We start from the raw sequence: 26,271 nt of genomic DNA, 5'->3' as shown, positions 1-26,271 counted from the left end.
CGCATATGAGGCGGTGACCGGGAAGGCCGAAGTTACGCTGTAGCGCAGACAGGCGAGCAGCGGCAGGGTGTGAACGCCGGAAGCGCGAACAGATGGTCCGCACTTTATGCAGCAGCTCTGACATGTCGGGGTAGTTGCGAATGAACTTCTGCACCACCAAATTCAGCACATGCTCCAGGCAAGGGATGTGCAACAAACCGGCTAGTCCCAGAGCTGCAACGAGATTTCGCCCATTATCACACACCACCAGGCCGGGCTTGAGGCTCACCTGCAGCAACCACTCGTCGGTCTGTTGTTCTATACCCCGCCACAACTCCTGTGCGGTGTGGGGCCTGTCCCCCAAACATATGAGTTTCAGAACGGCCTGCTGACGTTTACCCCGGGCTGTGCTGAAGTTGGTGGGGAAGGTGTGTGGCTGACTGGATGAGCAGGTGGAATAAGAGGAGGAGGAAGCTGAGTAGGAGGAGGAGGAGACAGGAGGCAAAGAATGTTGCCCTGCGATCCTTGGCGGCGGAAGGACGTGCGCCAAACAGCTCTCCGCCTGGGGCCCAGCCGCCACTACATTTACCCAGTGTGCAGTTAGGGAGATATAGCGTCCCTGGCCGTGCTTACTGGTCCACGTGTCTGTGGTTAGGTGGACCTTGCCACAGATGGCGTTGCGCAGTGCACACTTGGTTTTATAGGACACTTGGTTGTGCAGGGAAGGCACGGCTCTCTTGGAGAAGTAGTGGCGGCTGGGAACAACATACTGTGGGACAGCAAGCGACATGAGCTGTTTGAAGCTGTCTGTGTCCACCAGCCTAAATGACAGCATTTCATAGGCCAGTAGTTTAGAAATGCTGGCATTTAGGGCCAGGGATCGAGGGTGGCTAGGTGGGAATTGACGCTTTCTCTCAAATGTTTGTGAGATGGAGAGCTGAACGCTGCCGTGTGACATGGTTGAGATGCTTGGTGACGCAGGTGGTGGTGTTGGTGGTACATCCCATGTTTGCTGGGCGGCAGGTGCCAACGTTCCTCCAGAGGCGGAGGAAGAGGCCAAAGCGGCAGCAGCAGAAGAGGTAGCAGGGGGAGCCTGAGTGACTTCCTTGTTTTTAAGGTGTTTACTCCACTGCAGTTCATGCTTTGCATGCAGGTGCCTGGTCATGCAGGTTGTGCTAAGGTTCAGAACGTTAATGCCTCGCTTCAGGCTCTGATGGCACAGCGTGCAAACCACTCGGGTCTTGTCGTCAGCACATTGTTTGAAGAAGTGCCATGCCAGGGAACTCCTTGAAGCTGCCTTTGGGGTGCTCGGTCCCAGATGGCGGCGGTCAGTAGCAGGCGGAGTCTCTTGGCGGCGGGTGTTCTGATTTTGCCCACTGCTCCCTCTTTTGCTACGCTGTTGGCTCAGTCTCATTACTGCCTCTTCTTCCGAACTCAAAGTCAGTGGCATGACCTTCATTCCATGTGGGGTCTAGGACCTCATCGTCCCCTGCATCGTCTTCCACCCAGTCTTGATCCCTGACCTCCTGTTCAGTCTGCACACTGCAGAAAGACGCAGCAGTTGGCACCTGTGTTTCATCATCATCAGAGACGTGCTGAGGTGGTATTCCCATGTCCTCATCATCAGGAAACATAAGTGGTTGTGCGTTAGTGCATTCTATCTCTTCCACCCCTGGGGAAGGGCTAGGTGGATGCCCTTGGGAAACCCTGGCAGCAGAGTCTTCAAACAGCATAAGAGACTGCTGCATAACTTGAGGCTCAGACAGTTTCCCTGATATGCATGGGGGTGATGTGACAGACTGATGGGCTTGGTTTTCATGCGCCATCTGTGCGCTTTCTGCAGAAGACTGGGTGGGAGATGATGTGAACGTGCTGGATGCACTGTCGGCCACCCAATTGACTAATGTCTGTACCTGCTCAGGCCTTACCATCCTTAGAACGGCATTGGGCCCCACCAAATATCCCTGTAAATTCTGGCGGCTACTGGGACCTGAGGTAGTTGGTACACTAGGACGTGTGGCTGTGGCAGAACGGCCACGTCCTCTCCCAGCACCAGAGGGTCCACTAACACCACCACGACCATGTCCGCGTCCCTTACTAGATGTTTTCCTCATTGTTCCCGTTCACCACAATTTTGAAAATGGCAAATTTGGGAAAAGTTTTTCAACCCAGAACAAAAACTGCTTTTACGGTCACTACAAATAACTTGACCAGCTAAAACAGTACTGATTTGGAGGAATATAAATGTCAGGGCTATTTTTTAGGCGCTGGGTGACAGGCTCAACTTGCCCCTGATGTAGTATATGGCCAAAAAATAACCACACTATTGATGGTTAAATGCACTTGGGTGACACAGGCTCAGCCTGCAGCTGATGTAGGATATAGCAAAAAATAACCACACTATTGATGGTTAAATGCACTTGGTGGTAGCTTGTGCTGGCGCACCACAAGCCACAAAATGGCCGCCGATCACCCCAGAAAAAAGTGATATAAAAACGCTCTGGGCAGCCTAAAAAAAGTGAGCAATTCAATATCAGCACTTCAATGATCCACAGCTGGAGATCGATCACTGAATTAAGTCTTTTGGAGGAGTTAATCTGCCTAATCTCGCCCTAACGTCGCAGCAGCAACCTCTCCCTATGCTTGAATCAGGCACTCACATCAGGACACGACAGCAGCGGAGCAGGAGAGGTAAGTTTTAATTTATTTATTTTTAGTCTGATCTGAGGTCTGATGGGGGCCCTGGGGGTCTGTCACATCGATATGGGGGGCCTGAATGAGCAAATAAGCATATGGGGGTGCCTGACTCTGGGGGCCCTGGATAAGCATATGGGGGGGGCCTGAGAAACTGACACATGGGGGGCCTGAATAAATAAACAACTGATATTGGGGATGTCCTCCTGAGCAACTGATATGGGGAGGTCCTGGGCAACTGACATATGGGGGACCTAAATAAGCAACTGATATGGGAGATGGGTCCCCCTGAGCAACTGATATTGGTGGGGGTCCTGAGCAAGTGACATATGGGGGGCCTGAATGAGCAACTGATATGGGGGGGGTCTGAGCAACTGATATGGGGGCGTGAATGGGCATCTGATATGGGGGCCTATCTGAGTAATTGACATATGGGGGGCTTGAATAAGCAACTGATATGGGAGGGTCCTCCTGAGCAACAGATATTGGGGCCTATCTGAGCAAGTGACATATGTGGCGGCCTGCCTATTTTATATACCGGCAGACATGGCGGGCACTATGGAAGGGGAGGAGCACTATGGGGGGCCCTATCTTGCATACTGGCACACATGGGGGCACTATGGAGAGGGAGGAGCACTATGGGGACCCCACCTTATATACTGGCACACATGGGGGGCACTATGGAGAAGGGGGGAAAGGAGCACTATGGGGGCATCTTCTGGGGCCCTATCTTATATACTAGCACACATAGAGGGCACTATGGAGAAGGGAGGAGCACTATGGGGGCCTCTACTGGGGACAATATATTATATACTGGCACACATGGGGGGCACTATAGAGAAGGGGGGAGAGGAGCACTATTGGGGTCATTATATAGGGGAATTATACTGGCACACATTATGGGGGAATTGTATATTGGCACATTGTCAGGCACCATGGGGATAAGGGGGGGCACTATAGAAGTATTTTATACTGGCGCAAATTATAGGGCACTATGGCGACCTTGTCCCAACTGGGGGCACTAAGAGGGTTTTTTGGGCACACAGTAGGGGGCATTGGCAAACATTATGAGGGTACTATGGGGACATTGGCTCTACAGAGGGCACTAAGAGGAGGTATTTTTTATACTGCCACACAAGGCATTTTTATTTTTACTGTAACACATTATAAAGAGAATTATTACTACCAGGGGCATTATGGTGGGCTTTATTACAGTTGAGGCACTATGAGGAACATGAATACTAGTATGAGCACTATGGGAGCATTATTACTTCTGGGACACAGTGGGAAATGATTACTGTAGGGGCCCTATTACTACTACGTGTTGTCTGGTAGATAATTATTTCTATTGGTGGGACTTTGGGGATCAGTATTACTGTGGGGGGCACCCTGGCACAGTATCAGCTTAGCACAATTATTTTTGGGGAACATTATGTTTACACTATTAGTGTCAGGGACACTGTTTCCTAGGCAGAGTTATTTTTTAGGACACTGTGTGCCAATAATTATTGAAGGGGAACTATCTGTGTGTAACTTGTATAGGGAGCATAGCGGGCACAGTATTGGGGTGGCAGGATGGGGTGTTCAGACGGTGGGAGGATGATGGAAAAGTAGGAAACTAAGATCTGTCAAACTCTGCAGAGAAGAGATGGCTGAATGAAATCATCATGGTGGTCGGGTCTTAAACGAGATGAGGACAGAGAACATCTACATCAATGGAGATGTCACTGGATGGAAGAGGTATTTGGACCTGTATTAGGCTGGGTTCACACGAGCGTGTCCGGATTAGGTCCGGATGCGTCCCGGTGTGTTGCGGCAAACCCGCGTGAGTAGGAATGCAATTGCAGTCAGTTTTGACTGCGATTGCGTTCCGTTGTTCAGTTTTTATCGCGCAGGTGCAATGTGTTCTGCACGCGCGTGATAAAAACCGACTGTGGTACCCAGACCCGAACTTCTTCACAGAAGTTCAGGTTTGGGTTAGTTGTAGTGTAGATTGTATTATTTTCCCTTATAACATGGTTAAAATCGCAAGCATCCGCAAGCAAGTGTGGATGCGGTGCGATTTTCACGCATGGTTGCTAGGTGACAGTCTATTCACTGTATTATTTTCCCTTATAACATGGTTATAAGGGAAAATAATAGCATTCTGAATACAGAATGCTTAGTAAAATAGAGCTGGAGGGGTTAAAAAAAATAAACAAATTAACTCACCTTCTCCTCTTGTTCGCGAAGTTCCCGGTATGATGAGTTGTGGGCTAAAGGACCTTTGGTGATGGACCATGTGATTGGAGCATGTGATCTGACATCACCAAAGGTCCTTTAGCCCACAACTCATCATACCGGGAACTTCGCGAACAAGAGGAGAAGGTGAGTTAATTTGTTTATTTTTTTTTAACCCCTCCAGCCCTATTTTACTAAGCATTCTGTATTCAGAATGCTATTATTTTCCCTTATAACCATGTTATAAGGGAAAATACAGTGAATAGACTGTCACCTAGCAACCATGCGTGAAAATCGCACCGCATCCACACTTGCTTGCGGATGCTTGCGATTTTCACGCAACCCCATTCACTTCTATGGGGCCTGCGTTGCGTGAAAAAGGCAGAATATAGAGCATGCTGCGATTTTCATGCAACGCACAAGTGATGCGTGAAAATCATCGCTCATCTGAACAGCCCCATAGAAATGAATGGGTCCGGATTCAGTGCGGGTGCAATGCGTTCACCTACCGCATTGCACCCGCGCGGAAATCTCGCCCGTGTGAACGCAGCCTTAGGCTACTTTCACATCTGCGTTAGTGATTCTGGCAGGTTTTTCCAGCAGAGAACAGCCTGCTGGAATTCATTGGATCCGGCACTGCTAAATGCAGACAATGCCCGCCGGCCCCATTGACTATAATTGGGTACGGCAGAGATCCGGCCACAATCTGGCAAAAATGCAGAGAATCAGCGGGACACAAACCGCTGCATGCGGCGGTTTGTGTCTGACCGATTCCTTGTATTTTCTGCCAGATCAGGTGGCCGGAGCGTAGTGCCGCAGGTGTGAGAGTAGCCTTACATGTTTTGTATTGCTATAAGTAATGTTAGGACAGAATAGGTTAGGTTGTGAATTTGATTTGGGGGGGGGAGGCACCCAGGCACCCAGGCACCCAGGCACATTCTTTGCACAGGGGCCCTCTGCTGTCTGTGTCCGCCCCTAAGCATTTAATAGAACAGGTTCTGTAGACATCTATGTGGAATCAGCTGGCGACCGTGTAAAAGGAGTGTGCTTCTACTTGACGCTAACATCGACCTGTAAGGCTAAGTTCCTACTTGAGTTATTTGGTCAGTGTTGGCCCTGTGACTTCCCAAATAAGTGAAGTGTGCAGTGATTCTAAGAGCGACGCCTGCCATGTGCGTGTCATACTGACTCACAGTATTGTTTCACTACCACAGCAGACTCCCAATGCGTGTTACTGCAAGACAGTGTTCTACACCTCTATCAAGGCTCTCTGCAGCCCGGAAATAGACGTTTTTTACGCGATTCGCTGAAAATAAAATCTGATCGAAGCAAATTTTTCCGAAAAATTTGGCAAACCTGCTTAATCTAATTTTTTTTCAATTCTCTCATCTCTAACCCTAATGATAATGATCTAGGTGTGCAGGTCCCGCAAGCCATCCAACTCAAATCCAGCAATTTTCAGGTTTATTGGCTCTGTCAGATGAATGTCTCATTTCACACAAGGCTGCCATTGCAAGGTATGCTGACTGTACCTGTCTCACAGATAGGTTGTTGGCTTGCACATACCCAGCTTTTGGCATATAGCCTTTGAGTGATTGTCTGTTATATGTTGTTTATTGTGAGTTATAGGTAATTATTTATTTTGAAAATAAAATATAGCATCTATAAAAATTAATTATTGATAGGAAAATAATAGCAATAAGTTGATTAATGATAGTAACATAGTAACATAGTAACATAGTAACATAGTACATAAGGAAAAAAGACATTTGTCCATCCAGTTCGGCCTGTTATCCTGCAAGTTGATCCAGAGGAAGGCAAAAATCCCTGTGAGGTAGAAGCCAATTTTCTCCACTTTAGGGGAATAAAAAATTTCTTCCCGACTCCAATCAGAATAACTCCCTGGATCAACGACCCCTCTCTAGTAGCTATAGCCTGTAATATTATTACGCTCTAGAAACACATCCAGGCCCCTCTTGAATTCCTTTATTGTACTCACCATCACCACCTCCTCAGGCAGAGAGTTCCATAATCTCACTGCTCTTACCGTAAAGAATCCTCTTCTATGTTTGTGTACAAACCTTCTTTCCTCCAGACGCAGAGGATGTCCCCTCGTCACAGTCACAGTCCTGGGGATAAATAGCTGATGGGATAGATCTCTGTACTGACCCCTGATATATTTATACATATTAATTAGATCTCCCCTCAGTCGTCTTTTTTCTAAAGTGAATAACCCTAATTTTGATAATCTTTCAGGGTACTGTAGTTGCCCCATTCCAGTTATTACTTTAGTTGCCCTCCTCTGAACCCTCTCTAGCTCTGCTATGTCTGCCTTGTTTACAGGAGCCCAGAACTGTACACAGTACTCCATGTGTGGTCTGACTAGCGATTTGTAAAGTGGTAGGACTATGTTCATATCACGGGAATCTATGCCCCTTTTGATGCAACCCATTATCTTGTTGGCCTTGGCAGCAGCTGCCTGACACTGGTTTTTGCTGTTTAGTTTGCTGTTTATTAAAATTCCTAGATCCTTTTCCATGTCAGTGTTACCGAGTGTTTTACCATTTAGTATGTACGGGTGACTTGCATTTTTCCTTCCCATGTGCATAACCTTACATTTATCAGTGTTAAACCTCATCTGCCACTTATCTGCCCAAGCCTCCAATCTATCCAGATCCCTCTGTAGTAGTATACTGTCCTCTTCAGTGTAAATTACTTTACACAGTTTAGTGTCATCTGCGAAAATTGATACTTTACTATGCAAGCCTTCTACAAGATCATTAATAAATATACTGAAGAGAATAGGGCCCAATACTGACCCCTGAGGTACCCCACTAGTGACAGTGACCCAATCTGAGTGTGTACCGTTAATAACCACCCTCTGTTTTCTATCACTCAGCCAGTTACTTACCCACATACAGATGTTTTCTCCCAGTCCGAGCATTCTCATTTTATATACTAACCTTTTATGCGGTACAGTGTCAAATGCTTTCGAGAAGTCCAGATATACGACATCCATTGATTCGCCGCTGTCAAGTCTAGAACTTACCTCCTCATAGAAACTGATTAAATTAGTTTGACATGACCGATCCCTCATGAAGCCATGCTGATATGGCGTTATTTGCTTATTTCCGTTGAGATGCTCTAATATAGCATCTCTCAGAAAACCTTCAAACAGTTTACCCACAACAGATGTTAAACTTACCGGCCTATAGTTTCCAGGCTCTGTTTTTGGCCCCTTTTTGAATATTGGCACCACATATGCCACGCGCCAATCCTGTGGGACATTCCCTGTCAGTATAGAGTCTGCAAATATCAGAAATAAGGGTCTGGCTATGACATTACTTAATTCCTTTAGGATACGGGGGTGTATGCCATCCGGTCCTGGCGATTTGTCTATTTTAATCTTTTTAAGCCGCTGATGTACTTCTTCCTGGGTCAGACAGGACACTTTTAATGGGGAATTTATTTTTGCATTCTGCATGTCATCTGACAATTTATTTTCCTCAGTGAATACATTGGAGAAAAAAATATTTAACAGCTTTGCTTTCTCCTCGTCGCTCTCTGCGACTCCCCCCTCATTACTCTTTAAAGGGCCGACACCTTCAGCTTTATACTTTTTAACATTTATATAATTGAAGAACATTTTAGGGTTAGTTTTACTCTCTTTGGCAATTAATCTCTCGGTCTCTAGTTTGGCCGCTTTTATTTGTTTTTTACATGTTCTATTTTTTTCCTTATAGTTTTTCAGTGCTTCCGTGCAACCCTCCTGTTTTAATGTTTTATATGCTTTCTTTTTGTCATTTATTGCTTTCTTTACAGTTCTATTTATCCACATTGGTTTCTTTTTTTTCCTTAACCTTTTATTACCATACGGTATGTACCTCTCACAATGAGTTTTTAGGATGTTTTTAAAGATATCCCATTTTGTGTCTGTATTTGTGAGGACTTTGTCCTAGTTAGTTTGGCCTATGGCCTCTCTTAGTTGGCAAAATTTAGCTTTTTTGAAGTTTGGTATTTTTGTTCCTCCCTGTAGAAACGCTCTTTTTTGAATGATAATTGGAAGGTTATTACTTTATGGTCACTATTTCCCAGGTGTCCCCCGACCTGCACGTCTGTTGTTCTGTCAGGTCTATTGGTTAATACTAAGTCCAGTATGGCCGTCCCTCTAGTCGGGTCCTGAACCAGTTGGGAGAGGTAATTGTCTTTGGTTATAGCCACGAACCTGTTTCCCTTATGAGATATACAAGTTTCAGTTTCCCAGTCTATATCTGGGTAGTTGAAGTCCCCCATAATAACCACCTCATTATGATTTGCCGCCTCGTCTATCTCGTTTAGTAGTAGATTTTCTGTGGACTCTGGTATATTAGGTGGTTTATAGTAAACTCCTATTAGTAATTTATTGTTGTTTTTAGCTCCATGTATCTCTACCCATAGTGACTCCACATGTTCATGTCCCTCACTTATATCTTCTCGGACTGTGGGCTTTAGACAGGACTTTATATAAAGGCAGACCCCTCCCCCTCTCCGGTTTTGACGATCCTTTCTAAACAGACTGTAACCTTGTACATTAACTGCCCAGTCATAGCTATCATCCAGCCATGTCTCAGTTATTCCCACTATGTCATAGTCCTCCTCACACATCACTAATTCCAGTTCACCAGTTTTATTAGTCAGGCTTCTGGCATTAGTATACATACATTTGAGAGGTTTATGTATATTTTTTACCCTATACCTTTCCTTCTGAATTGTTCTAGTCCCTCCTTCCATTCTTTCCCCATTCTTATTACCTTGCCCCCGGTCTCTATCTGCACTATCTTCCCCTCCTATAACGTAATTCCCCTCCCCCCCAGTCCCTAGTTTAAACACTCCTCCAACCTTCTAGCCATCTTTCTCCCCAGCACAGCTGCCCCTTCCCCATTGAGGTGCAGCCCGTCCCTACGATAGAGCCTGTTGCCGATAGAAAAATCGGCCCAGTTCTCCAGGAACCCAAACCCCTCCATCCTACACCAGTTCTTGAGCCACTTGTTAATCTCCCTAATCTCCCATTGCCTTTCTTGTGTGGCTCGTGGTACAGGCAGTATTTCGGAAAATACTACCTTTGAGGTCCTTGCCCTCAGCTTTTGACCTAAATCCCTGAAATCATTTTTAAGGACTCTCCACCTACCTCTAACTTTGTCATTGGTTCCGATATGGACCATGACCGCTGGATCGTCTCCAGCCCCTCCCAGTAATCTGTCAACCCGATCCGCGATGTGTCGAACTCTAGATAGGTAAAATAATAGCGATAAAAAGAATAGGTATGGATGATGGCATAATAAAGATTAAAAGTAGCTATAGACAATAAGTGAGAAAAGATTATAGGTTCATCTAGTGACAAAAAAAATCTTGAATATTCGCTATTACGAAGATATAGCAATATATTCTAGATCTTCGCGAATTCTCGAAGTGCCGATATTCGCAATAAAAATGTGTGAATATTCGCGCTCTACATTATTAAAATTAAAGATGCACCAAATTAAATAAAACTAAATGAAATCAAAGATCATGTGCCATTTGATATATTTGACAACGCCTGCAAAACTGACATTAAAAAAATCCACTAATACTGTAAATCTCCCACATTGTTTGTACTTAAATCCAACTTAGTACAAAATCCCTAGTGGACCCTATTTAGGTATGGGTATACAAACGCAATTAGAAAAAGCCCTAGGGCTAGGTACCCAAACTTATAATCTCTCCCTATAAAACATAACTTTTACTGAAATCTATTAAAACTGCTTTGTGAGCTAAATCAAAGAGTTAAAATTCAGCTATAACCAGTCCGTGTACCAATTGTGTTTTGTGTGGTACTTGATTAGTAGCTGGCAGGGATGTTCACTATCCTCATGATGCTACCAAATCAATGTAATCCAGTCTTAAATTGGTACTAAACACGACCATGTTTACCAGTTTTAATATCACATTAAAGAATTCCTCAATTGTCAATCGAAAGGCATCATCTATATTGCTCAGTGTCCTTGTTCCAAAATTGATATGGGAAAAACAATACAAGGGTTTCGGCGACGCATCTGCCAACATGTTAGCAGTATAAATACTAAAGCAGACACTGCCATATCCAGACATGTGAGATATTTCCATGACAGTAATCCCGGGTGTCTGAGATTTTGGGGTATATGCAAAAAGGAAACTTGGATATTGCAGGAAGAAACAAAGTGGATCTACAAACTGGATAGTCTAAGTCCAAAAGGCCTAAATGAGGGCTTCACTTGTGCATCATTCTTGTAAATGCTGAAGACCACTTTTCAATATGTAATAATAAAATATTAGAAGTGAGCGATGAGTGTGTTGCCCATAGCCTGCATATATTTTTGCCTCATGTATATTAATAATCATGAGAGAGCTGGTGCTGTCGTATACTCACCTGGGGTCCTCCTTGATATTTTGCTCTACATTGCATTAAATACGAACACCACAATAATACCAATAATACAAACACCACCAACCTCTACTGCTTTTTGGGCATTATTATATACCCTATTACCACTCATGAAGTTTGCACTTTTGTAAGCGCTGTGCATTTCCTCTGACTGAAGCCAATGTCTGACTGTATTAGGCTACTTTCACACTTGCGTTCGGAGCGGATCCGTTCAGAACGGATGCGTCTGCATTAAAACTTAGAAAATTTTCTAAGTGTGAAAGTTGTCTGAGCGGATCCGTTCAGACTTTACATTGTAAGTCAATGGGGAACGGATCCGCTTGAAGATTGAGCCATATGGTGTCATCTTCAAGCGGATCCGCCCCCATTGACTTACATTGTAAGTCTGGACGGATCCGCTCGCCTCCTCACGGCCAGGCGGACACCCGAACGCTGAAAGCAGCGTTCAGGTGTCCGCTCACTGAGCGGAGCGGAGGCTGAACGCTGCCAGGCGGATGCATTCTCAGTGGATCCGCATCCACTGAGAATGCATTGGGGCCAGACGGATGCGTTCGGGGCCGCTCGTGAGCCCCTTCAAACGGTGCGCACGAGCTGACACCCGAACGCTAGTGTGAAAGTAGCCTTAAACTCACCAACTCACTAATAAGTGTCCAGCACTGGTGTAATTTCAGCGCATGATACAGATGCGCAGGACATGTACTATGTATAGCAATGGCTGTCTGCATTCAGTTCCCCAAGTTCTTGCGCACATATTCTCTGCGCATGACTCCTTTACATGCGGGCAGATTTCTAAGTTCCGCTGCGGCCTCTTTTCGATCTTCTGCGCAGGACGTGCGCAGTATTCACTTACACTCGGCAGGATCTTCAAGTCCTGGCGCAGGAGCACATGAAGTAATGTGGTAGGTTTGACTATATGTCCATGCGCACACTTGGGATGCGCATCATGTCATATGGCACACCTACCCAGCAGATCATTATTGGTGGAGTGTTGGGAAGGAGATATAGTTTAGAGCGATGTCATAGGTGCATCCCATGGTGTTTTTTCAGACACAGCATGTCTTTCTAAACAAATGGATTATATCATTGTCAATAAAACAAGTAGGCTATTTATACTTGGTTTGCAACACCCTCCCTCATTGCTGCCCAATACCCCTGATGAAGCCAGTTTAGCTGGTGAAACATGTCGGGGATTGGGGGGGGGGGGCAGTTAGTAGGTTTTAGTTGTCTGTTTCCAGTCCAGTGTCTCTCACAGCTAGCAGATATGTAACCAGTGTATGGTGTTACATCATCAATAGTGAGTTATCAATTGCCAGTGAACAGAACTGGTAAACATGGTCATGTTTAGTACCAACTTAAGACTGATTACATTGATAAGGTAGCATCATGGGGATAGTGCACATCCCTGCCAGCTAGTAATTAAGTACCACACAAACACAATTGGTACACGGACTGGTTATAGCTGAATTTTAACCCTTTGATTTCGCTAACAAAGCAGTTTTAATAGGTTTCAGTAAAGGTAAGGGTACTTTCATAATTGCGACAGAGGATTCCGGCAGTCAGTTCTGGCCTGCCGAATCCGGCAATCCGGACGCAAACTGATGGCATTTGTCAGATGGATCCGGATGCGGATCAGTCTGACAAATGCAATGAAATACCGAATTCGTCTCTCCGGTGTCATCTGGCAAAACGGATCCGGTATTTATTTTTTTGCATTTTTAAATGTCTGCGCATGAGCAGACCGGAAAACCGGATCCGTTTTCCCGAAACAACACTTAATGCCGGCACTAATACATTTAAATGGAAATTAATGCCGGATCCGGCATTCCAGCAAGTAACATAGTACATAAGGCCGAAAAAAGACATTTGTCCATCCAGTTCGGCCTGTCATCCTGCAAGTTGATCCAGAGGAAGGCAAAAAAAAAAACTGTGAGGTAGAAGCAAATTTTCCCCACTTTAGGGGAATAAAAAATTCCTTCCCGACTCCAATCAGGCAATCAGAATAACTCCCTGGATCAACGACCCCTCTCTAGTAGCTATAGCCTGTAATATTATTACGCTCTAGAAACACATCCAGGCCCCTCTTGAATTCCTTTATTGTACTCACCATCACCACCTCCTCAGGCAGAGAGTTCCATAGTCTCACTGCTCTTACCGTAAAGAATCCTTTTCTATGTTTGTGTACAAACCTTCTTTCCTCCAGACGCAGAGGATGTCCCCTCGTCACATTCACAGTCCTGGGGATAAATAGCTGATGGGATAGATCTCTGACCCCTGATATATTTATACATGGTAATTAGATCTCCCCTCAGTCGTCATTTTTCTAAAGTGAATAACCCTAATTTTGATAATCTTTCAGGGTATTGTAGTTGCCCCATTCCAGTTATTCAGGATTTTTGTCCGGAGAGAAAACTGCAGCATGCTGCGGTATTTTATCCGGCAAAAAACGTAAGAGGGACTGAACTGATGCATTCTGATGCATCCTGAACAGAATGCTCTCCATTCAGAATGCGTTAGAATAAAACTGATCAGTTTTTTTTTCCGGTATTGAGTTCCTGTTACGGAACACAACACCGGAAAAGAAAAACGCTAGCGTGAAAGTACCCTTATGTTTTATAGGGGGAGATTATCTGGGTCAAGTTTGGGTACCTAGCACTAGGGCTTTTTCTAAATCCAACCTAAATTTTTTTTTTTTTTATTTACACTGAGAAAATCTGATATTTCCTGGTACTGCATCACCCGCTGTCACCACCTTTCTGTGTCCACCTCTGTAAATGAAGCTAAGTATATGCACATGCTCAGTTTTTCTCCTCCGAGGGTGCAGAGGTGTCCCTAGTGCAGGGTCGACAACCTCCGGACCTTCACCAGTTGTTAAACTACAACTCCTTTTATGTTCTGTTCACTTTTATGGGAGTTCTGAAAACAGCCAAGCAAGTGTGCTGGGAGTTTCACCACAGCTGGAGTGCCAAAGGTTGCTGATTTCTGCCCTAGTGTGATGAGCTGGTTACTTCTGAGAATGCAACAACTTCTCTGCATGTCGGTAGGAATGCTGACTGAGTATGAGATGAGAGAGACAGTGTTACTATAACTGCTGAGGAAAAGGAGGGGGTGCTATACTAATATTATTGGAAAATCTGGGGATATGGGAGCTAGAATAGTCTGTGTGAATGCAAAAAAATGTTTATACTGTAGTTTACTCTACCCCATAATTAGAAACAATATTTTTTTGTAGGACAACCCTTTTTAATTTATTGAATTCTATTTCTAGATGCACGAATGGAGACTGGAGCCAAAGTAACAGGTGGTGAAGGGTTTAATGCTGAAGGAGTTCAGGGACTAAAAGCCTTGGGAGTCAGAGACTTATCTTATAGACTGGCCTTTTTAGCTTGTTATGTGGGCGCTACAAACCCACGGGTAAGCATACAAGAGTGCAGAATGTGACTTTCTTTTAAACTATATTTGCATAAAATGATCACTAAGTATTTTTTCCACAGTTTGGGGGTAAAGATTTGAGGGATGAAGATCAAACTGCAGAAAGTATAAAAAATCAAATGACTGTTCAAGAATGGGAAAAAGTATTTGAGATGAGTCAAGACAAAACTTTGTACCATAATTTATGCACAAGTCTGTTTCCCACAATACATGGTATGTTCTCTAATTTTTTTTTGTAAAGTTTTCACTTAGCACTTGAGCTATCGACTTATATTTGCCATTATATAAGAATTCATTAGTGGCAGATGTTGAAGGGGGTCTTATCCCCAATCACTATTGTGTTTTCTGAAGACTGGCTCTCAAATAGTTTGTCTTCTATAGTCAGGTGCACACACTTTTTCATTTTTATAAAAGTTTTGAACGTGTGAGTGTAAATCTTATACCTTATCTGACCTGGAATTTGCTTGGCTGTGCGCTGCCTGTTGGTCAGAATGATTCTTGACATTATCCTCTGAACCTTTTCATTAACCATCCACAAGATCCGCTATAGTTGGAGGTTTTTCCTCAGTCACACTATACTCTGCATACTTATAACATTGTTGACTAGTACCAATCACCTCCACTTGCTAGTTAACTAACATGAAGGATTAATACTGGCTTGGTGTCTGGGAGCAGTTTTTTAGTTCAGTCTTAAATGTGTTGTCCCACCAAAAAAATTCTACGTTTTAATTGCATGTGATTTAAAAGATTTAGCATAACAACTGAGTAATAAAATAAAAAAGGAATCTGTATAGCACCACCTGCTGTTTTTTCTTATTTCTTTGTCCTGCTCACTGATTTACATGCTCAGTTTCATCCTTCAACTGCCTCCTAAGTTGTGATAGGGAGAGATGCAGCAGAATGGACATGTCTCCTTAGCTGCAGCAGAAAAGACACTCAACTTGAGCTGTGGGCTTGATATATCTCTGGATCCATGTGAGGTACAGGTTTGGTTCTACAGATGTAGCGGAGTTGAATCATTACTCGTTAAATACATGTGATAACTCACTAAGTGTGACTGGTTATTCTGCTATATCTGTAGCTTTGTTAGAAAGAGATTGTTATGTACAATGATGCCTAATTTTCATATTTTTTTTTTACATTAATAATTGGATAACCCTTTTAAGCATTGCTGCTTCCAAACATGTTGCTTGTCTGTACTTCTGTTTATGCTCTTCCAGCCATGTCCTCTTGCATGCATACATGGGGCATTTTCCACTATGTCCTGTGTGGCTCACCTACAATGTCCATCACTTCCTGACAAAGGTATATGCCTCTCCCTGAGTGATGAAACTTCATGGCAGGCTACCTGCCACATTTGAAAGATGTGGCAAAGACCTGTGCACACAGGGAGTTACCTCCTCCTTATTGCAGCACCTTCCCTTATGGTACCCCAGACCTCTCAAGTACATATGCAACATACCACATTACATAAATAACCCTGCTCATCAGCATTAATGCAAGCTACACATTTAAATCAAACATGTCACCACACAATGCAATATGTAGGCAGCTTGTTATAAAGCATTAAGAACTGAGCAGATTGAAATATAGTTTTGTGGGAAAAGATTAGGAAAACCTGTAATTTACTTAGTTAAATCTCTGGTCTTTCTGTACTTGGTTGTATGCGAATTGCATCTCATCACTTATGGCATTCCCTGTGTAAATATATATACAGAGATGGCTAACACCTAATAACTACAATTTGGGAAATGGAGCCAGTAGATCCCCTATCCTTTCCAATGCATAATACCATTGTGACAGGTGGAACGCATATGCGTTCCACCTGTGATTCACATGGACTTCCTGCTTCCGGTTTCCGGCTATGCCTCGTCCTGCACGCCAGTGCATGGCGTTCAATGTTTGTTCTTTGCTGCACAGGTGAATATTATTTGAATATGATCGATTATCCTATATAAGGTGATGCCCCAGCATTTGACCTTTTACCCCTGAGGAAGCCGGATTGCTCCGGCGATACGCGTTGGGCGCTTTCTCATCTCTCAGGTCCACTGCACCAGCTTTTCACGTAGGTTTGTCTCTTTGATTGTGACCCTATTTCAGGTCTGTCTGCATTCTTAAGAGGTATCACCCTATGTTACATTTGCTTTATATTTTACATTGTAATCTGTATATGCTGGTATATCATTTTTGGCCTATGTTTTGGCTATTCAGTGGACCTGTATGTGCTGGTTACACACTATTTGTATACCGCACTTTGTTTTAATTGTATACAATTTTTTAATGTGTCTGTTGGTGTGTCTAATAAACTTTATACATTTTTGATACAGTATTATTGTCGGATGTGCATTTATAAGGTGGTTCTAGCGACTCTCTCTTGGGTCAATATTGTTCAATGTTCCCTTACACCGCCTTTTGCACTCCGTTCATTATGTGGTGTGCCCCCTAACTTGGTCATTCGATTACAGAGATGGCTATCAGTCACTGATGGGTCAGCCAACCGTCCAGAAATTTCTTGACAGTCCTTAAAGAGGCAAATTTTTATCCTGTGTCCCTGAAAAAAAATAATAGATGTGTAGTATCAATGGCCTGAGTGGGGTTAAGCGCTGTTCACTTGAATGGAGCTTAGCCCTGCCCAGGCCATTGATACTAGTCGTGACATCACTAGGCCTCCGATAAACACTGAGAAGGCCGCAGCGCTACTGCCAGTGCCGCTGACTTCTCAAACAGCTGATGGGCAGGGGTCCCGGGTGTCAGAGCCCCGCGGATCAGATGCTGATGATCTATCCAGAGGATAAATCATCAGTTTAAAAAAACTGCAGAACCCCTTTAGGTTCAGAAAAAGCAGAGATTAAAATTAATTACAAGTTTTAGCTGAATCTTTTCCCAGAAACCTACATGTTGATCTGCTCAGCATCTGAGATTCTACAGCATTTCATGGTGATAGGTTTTCTAATTGCAGGGAGATATACTGGCATGTACCTTATTTTTCGCCCTATAAGACGCACCGGCTCATAAGACGCAAAAAGGTTTTAGAGGAGGACACCAGTCAGACCTCAGATGACAGCCCCAATCAGACCCCCAATGTTAGTAAGACCCCAATAAGACCTCGATTAGACTCCCAATCAGACCTCAGCTCAGACCCCAATGTGCATGATCCCCAATCAGACCTCAGATAATAGCCCCATGCCTCTCATGATCCACCATTGCCAGATCTCACCCCCCATAATAGCGCCTATTGCCATATTTCAGTCCCCATGGCCATGTTTCTGCCTCCATTGCCATATTTCAGCCCTCATTATCAGCCCCCATATCAGCTTCCATTGTCATGTTTCAATTGCCATGCCTCTCATCCGTCACACAACACAAAAAAAAAAACACACTTACCTCTCCTGCTCACGGATGCCGCTGCTCCTCCCCTACATTGCGATCCTCTTCATCCTTCCATCGGTTGTGCTGTGAACCATTGCGCACAGCGTGAGGTCACGGAGCGTCCTCACGCTGTGCGCAGCCACTGCACAGCCGACAGCCGAGGACCAGGAAGCTGTGAGTACAGAGCCTTTACCACTTCCCGGTCCTCTGGTACTATTGAGCGCTTCCATCATGGAAGTGCTTATTAGTATTCACTACATAAGACGCAGGGGCATTTTCCCCCCACTTTTGGTCTTATTGGGTGAAAAATCCTGGCAAATAGCAAACACTTAAAGCTATACTAAAGCTGATGTCATGTAACATTTCACCTCTGTGAAGTAAATATGGCAGCATGGATAATCATAACCCGCAGCAACAGTGCTTTATGCACAGAATACATGGTTGCACTTTGTTTCAACCCTCTTATAAGTTGTTGTTGGATCTGATAAATTGCAGTTTCACATATTTCCTTTAAAAGTAATGCTTGATTAATAATGTTAGTTATTAGGCTACACATGTTAGTTTTATTTTAACTTGTAATATTGTTGTAGTCGTCATTGTGGCATTTGTTCTTATGATACACTTGAGTTGAATTGACGACTTATTTATTTTTTTTTTTTACATAGGACATCTAATTTGTATTTTTTTTTTAATGGGCTGCCTTTAATTTGACTTTGCTATGGTTTCTTAGGAAATGATGAAATAAAGAGAGGTGTACTTTTAATGTTATTTGGAGGTGTACCTAAAAAAACTATGGAAGGTACTTCTCTGAGGGGCGACATTAATGTGTGCATTGTTGGAGATCCAAGTACATCTAAGAGCCAATTTCTAAAGTAAGAATTTAACACTATATTTTTGAATGAAGTTTTATTCTGCTAGATTTTGCTCCTACAGGTTCACTGGGGGAAAAACTTCACTGTGAAGTGCTTTCTGCACAGAGCTGTTTCACAATCCCTTCCAACTGATTTGAGTGACAGTTGGATTGGTCTGCTGGTCGGATAAGCAGTGAGGAATCGTATGTTTTAACATATTAACTATGGTAGACTGTTCCCCATATTAAATATTTTATATTAGTCTATTTTAGGGCTCCTGTAAACAGGGCTTCTTTTCTGCATTTTTAAAAGCCTTGAAAACACAATAATTTTTATTTTTTTGACACTTTTGCCATTTTTTTTTCACTGCTTTACAACCCCAGACATATCTGTACATCCAACATGCATATTTCCACCTCAAAGAAAAGTTTGAAGATTTCTTTTATTTACCATGATATGGTAAATTAAATGCTGCCATTAAAAAATTTCAAATTGTCCCACAAAAAATAAGTCCTCATCTTGCTATATGAACAAAAAAGTAAAAGTCTTAGTTTTTGGAAGATGGTGAGGAAAAAATAAAAAAGCTTAAATTTGGTTAGCTTCTTAAGGATTTAAAAACTATGTAAACCTTGGGGGCATTTTTTTTATTTTTTATTACTGCATTACACTTATTTTGAGCTAAAAAAAATTATATTGGTCTCTATTAAAATATGGAGCCTTTTTTTCTGTAGAGCTGAAATTCTGTAGTAGCAGCCTGTGGATTTTCTGTCTTTTCCATCAGTTGGGGAGCTGACTGGTTCCATATCTCTGCTCTCTGACATTATAAACACTCATTATAGCACATTTCTTATCTTACTGATAAGAATGTGTCTTAAATAAGTGTTTGACCTCTTAGTAGTTTAGAGAAGAGGGTAATTAGATGACTGGCACAAAGCAAAAGTGAAAGTACCAGTGACACCTTTAGGCTACTTTCACACTGGCGTTTCTGGGTCCGCTTGTGAGATCCGTTTCAGGGCTCTCACAAGCGGATCAGTTCAGCCCCAATGCATTCTGAATGCATAAGGATCCATTCAGAATGCATCAATTTGGCTGCGTTTGGTCTCCGTTGCGTTTTTTTTAGACGGTCACTAAAACGCAGCTTGCAGCATTATGGTGACCGTCTGACTATGCAGAGCCAAACGGATCCGTCCTGACTTACAATGTAAGTCAATGGGGACGGATCCGTTTTTCACTGAAACAATATGGTGTAATTGGAAACTGATCTGTCACCCATTGACTTTCAATGTAAGTTAAGACGGATCCGTTTTGACGTAAACTTTTTTTTTCAATGAATAATGCAAACGGATCCGTTATTAACGGATTCAAGCGTTTGCATTATTGGTGCGGATACAAGACGGACCAAACGCAGGTGTGAAAGTAGCCTAAGAAAAACAGTTGGCTCAATATTTTTAATAAAGCCCAATTGAAAATGATTTTTAGCCAAAAATGAGTAAAATGCAATCATAAACAAAGCCTTGCACTGACCCCCAAATATGGCAAAACTGAAAGGGAAATATTTATTATTGGATTTTTTTTTCTTGAATTTTACACAAATAAAGTATGCATGCTTTGCAGAACATTTATCAAGTTTTAAATACTTTCAAATTTTTTTTATGCCTTGTTTGACAAATGGTCGTGGGGAAAGAGGACAATGCATTTGTGTTTTTTTGAATTTAGATTTTTTTTTTTTTAAGTTTTAACTGCACAATCTTTTAGGTGGCATAAACTTATTTTTGTTTTGGTGTCTGATTATGTTCTTTCCTGTATATGGTTACGGGGCTGCCTGCTTGCCTGAGTAGCTAACAGCATTCTGAGATATGTTTTACCGCAGCCACATAAGAACCTGTATTCTGTACATGTTCCCTGACTTCGAGAGATTGCTATGAAAATGTTTTCTAAGCATGCTGTGTCTCCTATGCTGAGGTCATTGTGCAGGGTGGTGTAAGAGGGTTTAGCAATCTCTGGCATTCCAACCGTTCTGTTACTGCAACACCAAGCATGCTCCATTAACGCATGTGGAAGTTTCAAGAACAACCAAGCAAATCTACATGCTAGGAGTTGTAGTTTCAACAGTGCCAAAGGCGCTCCTGAAATGAAAACTGCAACATTTTAGGTCTGTTTGTTTTTTAATCGCCTAAGGATGCTAACTAGCTTGGTACTTAAATTGATCTTGTCATTTTGAACATGATGATGAAGCCACAGGCTGTCCTGAATATTTTGCTAAACTGTTAGGCTTCTTTCACACATCGCGTGTGAGGATGCGGGTGCGTTGCGGGAAAATGCGCAATTTTTCAGCACGAGTGCAAAGCATTTTAATGCGTTTTGCACTCGCGTGAGAAAATTCGGCATGTTTCGTACCCAGACCCGAACCCGGACTTCTTCACAGAAGTTTGGGGTTGGGATCGGTGTTGTGTAAATTTTATTATTTAACTTTATAACATGGTTATAAGGGAAAATAATAGCATTATTAATACAGAATGCTAAGTAAATGAGGGATGGAGGGGTAAAAAAAAAAAATACAAAATTTAACTCACCTCATCCACTTGTTCGTGCAGCCCGGCTTGTCGTCTTTCTTCTTCTTTGAGGACTTGGGAGAAAAGGACCTTTTGGTGACGTCACTGCACTCATCACATGGTCCATCACCATGGTGATGGATCATGTGATGGACCATGTGATGAGCGCAGTGACGTCACCAAAGGTCCTTTTCTCCCAGGTCCTCAAAGAAGAAGAAAGAAAGAAGACAAGCCGGGCTGCGTGAACAAGTGGATGAGGGGAGTTAAATTTTGTATTTTTATTTTTTTTACCCCTCCATCCCTCATTTACTTAGCATTCTGTATTAAAAATGCTATTATTTTCCCTTTATAACCATGTTGTAAGGGAAAATAATAAAGATCGGGTCCCCATCCTGATCATCACCTAGCAACCATGCATGTGAAAATCACACCGCATCCGCAGTTCCATTCACTTCTATGGGGCCTGCGTTGCGTGAAAAACACACAATCTATAGAATGCTGCGATTTTCACGCAACGCGCAAGTGATGCGTGAAAATCACTGCTTATGTGCACAGCCCCATAGAACTGAATGGGTCCGGATTCAGTGTGGGTGCAATGCATTCACCTCACGCGTTGCACCAGCATGGAAAACTCGCCCATGTGAAAGGGGCCTTAGTGTCCCTCATATCACTACTAGAGGTGACTGATGGAGATGAACGAATCAGTCATCCCTTTAAGCAGAGGTCTATACTGGAGACTGCTCCCCCAAAGCGGGGGATGTTCCACTTGCTGCTTGACTGTTAGATTTGGACATCTTGGCCGGCTCTAACAATCTTAGAAATAGAGTTGGGAATTAACACTGTAAAACCTCCCTTTACTTTTACATTTAGCTGCATTCACTGCATCCGGATTTTGGAAGCTTGGAATGCCAGCTTTCAAACAATACATAGTAACATAGTACATAAGGCCGAAAAAAGACATTTGTCCATCCAGTTCGGCCTGTCATCCGACAAAGCCTATATATCGATCTGCTATCAAACCAGAGATATGAGTAGCTAAAGGAGATATCACTGTAGTGACCCACCTAATAAATGCCACAAAATGTAAAAAATTATTTTCTTTTTTTTTAATCCTGCTTAATTTAAAGCGAACCTTTCACCAGGATTTCACCTAATAAACTATTAACAGTACCTTATAGATTATGCTCATTCTGTTTAAATGCATTCTTGTCCCGCTTTCCTGGGATGTATATTGATGAAAAAAACGACTTATAAAGTCCTTGTCTCCAGCTCCTGCAGTCACGGAGGAAGTCAAGGGGGTAGCCCTTCCCTCACTCCGGGCTGTACCTCCCCTGCCCTAACCCCTCCTCTAACTAGTGAAACTAACACCCGGCTCAGTCGCCGGGACCGCGCTTGTACTGGCGGCGCATGCGCCGTTGGTCTCAGTAGCAGCGCGATCCCGTCTAGGCGCGGACTGAAGCGCGATCCTGTGAGTGAATTGCGCATGCGCCGTCCGTCCCCGATGCCTCCCTGTCTTCTGTTCTTCAGGCGCGCGCCTGAATAGAAGACAGGGAGGCATCGGGGACGGACGGCGCATGCGCAATTCACTCACAGGATCGCGCTTCAGTCCGCGCCTAGACGGGATCGCGCTGCTACTGAGACCAACGGCGCATGCGCCGCCAGTACAAGCGCGGTCCCGGCGACTGAGCCGGGTGTCAGTTTCACTAGTTAGAGGAGGGGTTAGGGCAGGGGAGGTACAGCCCGGAGTGAGGGAAGGGCTACCACCTTGACTTCCACCGTGACTGCAGGAGCTGGAGACAAGGACTTTATAAGTCGTTTTTTTCATCAATATACATCCCAGGAAAGCGGGACAAGAATGCATTTAAACAGAATGAGCATAATCTATAAGGTACTGTTAATAGTTTATTAGGTGAAATCCTGGTGAAAGGTTCGCTTTAAGATGTAATACACTATATGTACCCCAAAATGGTTCCTAACAAACCTACAGCTAATCCTGCAAAATTAAAGAAAAAAAAAAAGAGAAAAAATTAAAAATTAAGGAAAAAATTAGTTATGACTGCTGGAACACACAGGCTAATGGTTGCTAGTCCTTATGGCTAAAAAGGTCACTAAAGGGTTAAAAATTGTGTTCCCTGAGTTGTGGTCCAACAAGATTAACTTCAGACATGTTTTAATGTAATGTGACTGTTTAGGTTCAAAATTCCTAATTAATAAACATAACATAAAATAAATATAAATTGCAAACATAATAAACTTGCCAATAGGACAAATTGTTACTTCCTCACTTTGTAAAAATCCAGCAGCTCCTAATGTCAGATATTGTTTATTTGGGAATGTTTCTAACACGAATCAGTCACTATATGTACATACTCCATAAAGTATATATAGAGGAGGATGGCTATATTTACTCCAGCAACGCACACACACTCTCCTGTTATGTGGCGCATGCACATTGAAGCCAGGAGTTGTGACTGGGCATATGCCAGAAATGTGTTAGAACTGCACATGTGCAAGGGGATGGCGTTTTCTATGATGGGGGGATGTCAGTCAAGGTGTAGTTGGCGGGGTTCCAGCAATAAATGCTTGACTTCAAGGGGGAAAGCTCAGCCCTCTTTGACTTGAAAAAGCTATGGATTAAACCTTGAGCAACATGAACAAATTGAAGGTACTATTGTCAGTTTAGATCCCAAAAACTAGCTGACAGGTTCTCTAGCAGGGCAATCTACAGCATTTTTGAAACTGTCAGATTTCCTCGGTCCGAAAAGTGACCTGGGTTGCATTTAACCCTTTGGATTATAGTCTGTCTCCTGCTGAAATGGAACTTGAAGGTAATTCAATTAGTAATTAAGTTTTATTATTATTTTTTTTTTTTATGTTTAATCTGGACTGTCTATACATAATTCTGGCAGAAAATACGTTAGTGCATGTCACAAACATTACCATTTTTCATTTCTTCGGCAGGCATGTGGAAGAGTTTAGTCCACGAGCAGTGTACACCAGTGGGAAAGCTAGCAGTGCTGCTGGTCTGACTGCTGCTGTTATAAAGGATGAAGAATCTCATGAATTTGTCATTGAAGCTGGAGCATTGATGCTTGCAGATAATGTATGTGGTTAATCCAAAAGAGAACTCTGCGCTCCTATGTAGTTGAATCTATACAATGATTTTATTGTGAAGGCAATCCAATCTGTAATGTATTGGTTCATTCTCGCAAGGACCTTTTTAAGAGCAATTTATTACTGCAGTAACATTTCTATGATGTCTTCTTTTTGTCCGGTTCAGGGTGTTTGTTGCATTGATGAGTTTGACAAAATGGATCTGAAGGATCAGGTAGCTATACATGAAGCTATGGAGCAACAGACCATATCAATCACAAAAGCTGGGGTGAAGGTAGGAGATTTTGTAGGTTAATTAAACTCTTTTAAAGAGGGCCTGTCATCATATACCAAAAAAAGTTTTTATATGGGCTAAATAGAACTTTATTTAGCATGGCATGATTTTATCTGCTTGTAAACTCCCAACACACACACACACACACACATTCATGCTCAATATGCAAATTTTAATTGGTTAGCTACAATGGTAGCAATCATTTCACTTCTCTGCAAGAGGACATTAGATGCCCCCTTTGATTAGAATCCTGCCTCATCACGATCTTGCAAGATCTGCAAATCTGCGAGACAACGCTGTATACTATTTTCTGTGTGGTAGCAGTGGCAATGTCTCACTCATATCTGAGTAAGATCATGTAAAGTTAGCAGACAGCGTGATCACACTGAATAGACTGTGTCAGAGTGGGGAAGAAACCTCCACCTTACCGAGAAGCAAAGTAGTTACCACATTTGTGGGTTGCATTTAAAATTTGTATATTGGGCACCATAAGTTCAGTGGTCTATATATCTAAAGAAGGCGGGGGTACTGCCAGATAAAATATGATCAGGGAAGCCTGTAAATTGTTCAAATTTTTTAATATGCTGACAGGGCCTCTTCAAATATATCAATCAACGTTTGTACTTTCAATGGAAATTAGGGAAAAATAGGTGGCACAAGCAGTGTAATATGAGCACAGGAACCAGGCTGGTGGAAGGTTTTGCAGAACTTTTCATTTGCAATGAAGCTAGTATATTGTATATGGGCAATACTATGTCACAATACCAGTATCTGCAAATACCAATGTTACGTGTTGCTTCCCTCTGACTGTGTTGCCGTGTCGGCTGGCTGCAGGTTGCCGCCTGTGTAGGCTGGTTGCTCAGCGCTGCGTGCTGGTGACTGTTCGGTGGTGTGCACAATCCATGTACTTTTCTCTCCTCTTGGCAGTATGATCTCCCAGAGGGTATTTCTGGATGGTTGCCATTAGCAACATCTGGTACTGCAGTTTTTGGTGCTGCTGCTTGTTTTCTCTGACCTGCTTGTAGTACCTCCCGTTTGGTTCTGAAAGGGTTAACTACCCTCTGAGGTTCCGTGGGTGTGTCCTTGCAGGTGCGCTCATTATCTGGCTATTCTGCCTGTGAGCGTGGAGTCTTTTGTTTTGTTCCTGGTTATGATGTGTTTGCCCCTTGCTACTGACCCTTGGGGTCCCTGCTGCCGTTAATGTCTGTCCATGTTTCAGTGTGGTATTCCTTGTTCTGCATTGATGTTTCCGTTTGGTTGCTATGTTTTTGTTTTGCCTGGTCTTGTCTCTATCTGTATTTGCGTCCGTGCACCTATAAGAGCATATCTGCGTCTGTTCCTGTTCATGTC

General features: G+C 43.2%; 1 protein-coding gene across 1 annotated transcript in view; it reads left to right on the top strand.

Moving 5' to 3' along the window:
* Window positions 1-26,271, top strand: part of LOC121001206 (maternal DNA replication licensing factor mcm6) — a 197,291-nt gene that overhangs the window by 142,456 nt on the left and 28,564 nt on the right. The window contains exons 6-10 of the mRNA XM_040432170.1: window positions 14,598-14,743; window positions 14,824-14,974; window positions 18,861-19,002; window positions 24,495-24,636; window positions 24,814-24,921. Of these exons, the coding sequence (XP_040288104.1) occupies window positions 14,598-14,743; window positions 14,824-14,974; window positions 18,861-19,002; window positions 24,495-24,636; window positions 24,814-24,921 (689 nt within the window). The remainder of the gene's footprint in view (window positions 1-14,597; window positions 14,744-14,823; window positions 14,975-18,860; window positions 19,003-24,494; window positions 24,637-24,813; window positions 24,922-26,271) is intronic.

Source organism: Bufo bufo, chromosome 5 (genome assembly GCF_905171765.1).
Source record: "Bufo bufo chromosome 5, aBufBuf1.1, whole genome shotgun sequence".
NCBI classification, from domain to species: Eukaryota; Metazoa; Chordata; class Amphibia; order Anura; family Bufonidae; genus Bufo; species Bufo bufo.
This window is presented reverse-complemented; position numbering and strand designations above follow the sequence as displayed.